Here is a 5027-nt window from a genome sequence, read left to right on the forward strand (position 1 = left end):
TATATATACATTTTTAAATGTGTTACACAACCTCTTAAATGCTTTTAATGCATCTTAAAAACATAAAAACAGGATTTACAACATAAACCTACAAACAAAACAAAATCAATCACAATTAGTTTTATGCAGTAAACATAAAATGTGAGATTTACTTGTAGTTCCATTCGTACACACGAACATGTCGTTACCATCGATCACTGTGTTCAGCTTGATTTGAAAAAAGTTCAAATAGTTTAGTGGGTGTGTTTGGGGTCTGTTTGTCCAATCAAACAAATATTTTAAAAAGCCTAAATGTTAAAAGTCATCCAGCCAATAAAACGTGTGTGCACAACAAGAGTGCACAACGTGAATTTATGCTTTTTCATCCACTAATTTTTTTCAGTCTTTATGTGTTTATAAGAGATGCATGCAACAACACAAAGAAAACACATGTCGAGGCTTCAGATAGGCATGAAACATGGAGAATATAAAATAAATAAATATAAAAACATGGGCTGGTTACAATTGAAATTCATTACAAATTGATTTAGTTTTTAAAGCTTTTGCATTGCTACAGTATTTTGAGGTGGCAAGAGGATAAATTTGCATAAAAACCTGTGAATTTGGGGTTTAAGTTTATAAAAATTACAACTGTGGATATGAAATTTAGCTTATAATAGAATTAAGTTTACAAGAAAAACTTTATTACTTGGAGTCTTTGTATAAAAACAAACAAACAAACAAACAAACAAACAAACAAACAAACAAACAAGATATTTTAAATATATTTTTTAAATTAATTGGTAGGTACATATCCAACTTGTGCTGTTCCTGTTGTTTAATAAAAAAAATAGAACCAGTTTTAGGATGCTTGTGTAATGCCTGAATATAATGTAACCGTAAATATCAATTTTAAAATATAAACTTTAAGTAATAATAATAAAACTTGCACTGTTCCTGTATAGTGACGTCACTCAGTTGTCGCGCACACACTGAGCAGCAGGGGGCGCTGTGAGCTCTCAGCTCGGTGACTCTGTTCACTTCCGGGTCTGTGAGGTGACGGCTCGTTGCTSTAACATCAAAACTGTTGTTGAAGTAAGTCAGTAACGTTTCTAAAGTATCATTCAGATAATTATTCAGATATTATTGTACATTTTGTTGTGTTTAATGGAGAATGTCTTCTTTATATTTGGACCGGAAGAACAGGTCTGGTTCATTTACATGTAAATAAGGAGTAAAAACATTCCTTCATTAGGATGATTTTAACTGTTTAAACTTTTAGAGTATTATTCAGAAATTATCTTTAGTGGTGAAGATAAGTCTCTGTAACAAGGTTGGGTTCAGTTAATGCAAATAAATAATATTTACGGTTCATTTCCTGTATTTTACACAAGCTGACATGTGAGACAGTAAATCCCTGTCAGTAACTGAGGATTAAATATGCCTCAATCTGTGCTCTCCATCATGTTACAGCTATGTTTATTGATTGTTTGTGTTAATAAACAACAACAACAGTTACAGAGAAGATAAATGTGTCAGAGGTCAGAACAGCTGGATGTTTACTGAGATCCTGTTAAAAACAAATTTTCACTGCTTCATGTCCCAAAACAAAAACTGCTTGTTTCTGTTGGAAAYTATGGACATTTTCCTGAATAAAAAGAGTTGATGTGATAATCAGGAGGTTCTTTACACAAATATAGAGTTATTTTACAGRTTATTTTTAGTTTGTGTTCATTTAATGATCATGCTGACACATGGTGCTCTGACAGGAACAAATCATTTTCACTTGATTCAAAAAACCAACAGAAAATACCGAACTGAGTATTTTTACCACATGGAAGAGTGTACTGTAGTATACTGTATACTCAGGGCTCCTACAGATTAAAGAAAGTTACATTTCAGACTTTTTAATGCCAAGTGAAATTAAATTTAAGATTAATTTCATAATAAACACAAATGACAAAAAATAAAACTGTCAGAAACTCATGAATCAAAGTATTTTTGGTTGAAGTATTAAAATATTGCTAACAGATCAATAGTTTTATCCAGATCTGACTATAGCAGAAACAATCATAGCAGTCAGTTTTAAACTAAATTAAATTTCAGGAAATCCTCTAACAACTCAAAATCTGTAGTTTCAGGACCCACAGTGGGGTCTGAACCACAACTTGCTGTAGATGAAACCTTAAAGTGCATSTGACATCAAATGTTTGTAAGATATATGAACGTATTTTTGGAAAAACAACATTATTAACATATTACAAAACAAATGTCACTTTGCTCAGATGAACAGTTGTTGAGATATTTACAGGTGAAATAACAGGAAGTGATGTCATAGAGGAACGTCTGCATGTGAATATTTAAAAAACAATATTTTTACCAATTATTTTAATATTTGATACAAATTAAAATCATCCTGCTTACAATGTGTTAACATTTTTAAGACTTCTGAAGATTGATTTAAGACATTTTGAAGCTAATTAAGGCCTTAATTTTGGATCGATGAATTCAATGACTTTTAAGACTTTTTAAGGATCTGTAGGAACCCTGAGATTAAACTGTACGACCAGCAGGGTTGGTTATAATTGTATCATGTGCAATTAATCATCAGAAAAACATTAATTGATTACTTTTTGCCACTTGATGATTAATATGATTAACACCAGGCAGACAGGCAGACTGGGGGTTACTCTGGTCAGTTCGCTGCTCCTCTCTGATTCAAACATGACGAACATTAAAAATAAAGTTCTGTAATTTATTTATCTATCTACACAATTTAAAATATGATGTATACCATGACATCTGTAATTTTAACACAATTTGGAACATTTTTTACAAAGAGCAAATCATTCCCACTAAATTGGTCATGTGACCAGGACATAAGGGTGTCCAGGGTATTAATCATCAAATTAATCGTTATCGGCTAAATACCACAATTAATCGTGATTAATTTTTTTTACCAATATTGTCCAACCCTACAACCAGTGAGTTCTGAACAAGATTACTGTTTTTAAAGAAGTCGCACACAGTCGTCCCCACTGTCAGGTGTTTATAAAGGTGTGTGTGTGTGTGTGTGTGTGTGTGTGTGTCTGTGTGTGTGTGTCTGTGTGTGTGTCTGTGTGTGTGTGTCTGTGTGTGTCTGTGTGTAGAGGATGGGTGCAGATGGAGTCCCCGGTCAGGCCCAGCCCTGGAGGAAGGTTCTGTGGGAGCACCAGCCCTTTCCTGATAACTACGTGGACCAGAGGTTCCTGGAGGAGCTGCGGAGGAACGAGGGGATCCGACAGTACCGGTACTGGTCCGTGGTGAAGGAAGCAGGCTTTGTGGGCCAGCAGCTGTCCTGTGTGTCAGTGTTCATCACTCTGTGGCTCTACATGAAGCAGGTATGACTGGATCTGTGCCAGGGGGGTTCTGACGTTATCGGTCCCATACAATGGCTTCAGAGGGTCCCTACTGTGCCTTCTAGGCTTCAGACTGTCCCAACAGTGCCCTCTAGTGGGTTAATATATAAATGACAATGTGTAAATAACCAAAACATATTGTAATAAATTGTTTTGTGTCTGTGTTGGAGTCAAACCCTGGTCTCCCACTCTACCCATTACGCTATTGAGAGACCACAATATACCTTTGTCAGAGGTTAATGCTAACCATGTCATCTGCTCTAAGGTTAACCTTGGTGGTTTTATGCCTCATATTAACCAGCTGACAATCAGAAGCCATTCTATGGACGGGGAACCTGCTAACCAGCACAGGTGGGACCTTCTGAAGCCATTCTATGGGACTGATAACGCCTAATAACATCCATTTCATGGACTGATAACACCTAAAAACGTCCATTTCATGGACTGATAACCTCTGAAGCGGGTGTCTGTGTCTCCTGTGTTTAACGGGACAATAAAGGTCTGTGTTGTCCTCACAGGACCTGCTGAGTCCGGACACCCTGCTGTGGACCAGCCTGGTGTGTGCCCTGCTGGGTTATGGACTGTACCAGGTGCTGCCGTGTCAGRCTGAGTCCTGCAGCGAGAGCCGCACACACCTGGCCGACCTGCAGAGCGCTGCGCTCTTCCTGTCCTTCACCTTTGGCTTCTCTCCGGTCCTGAAGACCTTAACGGAGTCTGTGAGCACGGACACGGTGCACGCCATGTCTGCCGTCATGCTGCTGGCCCACCTGGTGTCCTTCCCCTACGCTCAGCCCTCTCCTCGGGGGAGTCTGTCTCTGAACGCAGCCCTGTTCTCCTCTGTGTGCCTGGCCTCCAGGCTGCCGGGCGCTCTGCACACCTGTGCCATGCTCACCTGTGCTCTGCTGGTGTTCGCCCTGTGGCCCTGCCTGCTGCGCCGGCTCAGGGACGGCGCCCCGCGCCACTTCACCGCCGTGTGTGTGTGCGTGTGCGTGGGAGGGGTGGGGGGGCTGGCGTCGAGGTCTGTGGGCGGAGCCGTGCTCCTGTCCCTGGCGTTAGTTAGCGTTACGCTGCTGTGCCCCCTGCTGCTGCTGTGGCTGCAGAGACACAAGGACAACATCCAGGGGCCCTGGGACGAGGCGGTGATCCACGAGGACCTCAGAACCCTCCTGCACTGATGGACCAGTTCTGTTACTGGGTCAGGACTGGTTCTGTCAGGACACTGCAGAGGAATCCTCCTGCACACACTGAACTATCTAATATTAAAGCTGCTGCTCTTTGGACCCTCATGACTCTGATTAATATTTAATATCTGTCAGGTTCTGCTGTTCATGTAAATATATTTATATCACATCRAAATGAGGATGAAGTCAGGGACTACAGATGGAAATGAGCTTAAACTAAATCTGGTGCAAAGCATCTTTATAAAGGGATCCCTGATTAGCTGTAACATTATAAACATACGTTTTAACTGTAAAATAAAGACTGTAAAACACTGTAGGCTGTTTAGTTTGTGATTTTTTTAAATATGTTTTAACAAGGACGGAGCCATTTTATTTSCACACAAAGCATTCTGGGTAAATGATGACGTGGATAGGTCCTCGGTGCGAGGCTGCTAGCGAGCTATATCCACCCTGAAGGTTAATCTTGGAC

General features: G+C 39.8%; 1 protein-coding gene across 1 annotated transcript; it reads left to right on the plus strand.

Moving 5' to 3' along the window:
- Nucleotides 1-3128: 3128 nt before the first annotated feature.
- pigc (phosphatidylinositol glycan anchor biosynthesis, class C) lies at nucleotides 3129-4663 on the plus strand (the record flags this gene model as incomplete). Its single annotated transcript, XM_014034741.1, is given in 2 exon segments — nucleotides 3129-3359; nucleotides 3896-4663. Coding segments are annotated over 2 exon segments (888 nt in total), but the record flags the coding sequence as incomplete, so codon positions are not given.
- Between the last annotated feature and the right edge of the window lie 364 nt (nucleotides 4664-5027).

Source organism: Austrofundulus limnaeus, unplaced genomic scaffold (genome assembly GCF_001266775.1).
Source record: "Austrofundulus limnaeus strain Quisiro unplaced genomic scaffold, Austrofundulus_limnaeus-1.0 Scaffold2272, whole genome shotgun sequence".
In the NCBI taxonomy this organism is placed as follows: Eukaryota; Metazoa; Chordata; class Actinopteri; order Cyprinodontiformes; family Rivulidae; genus Austrofundulus; species Austrofundulus limnaeus.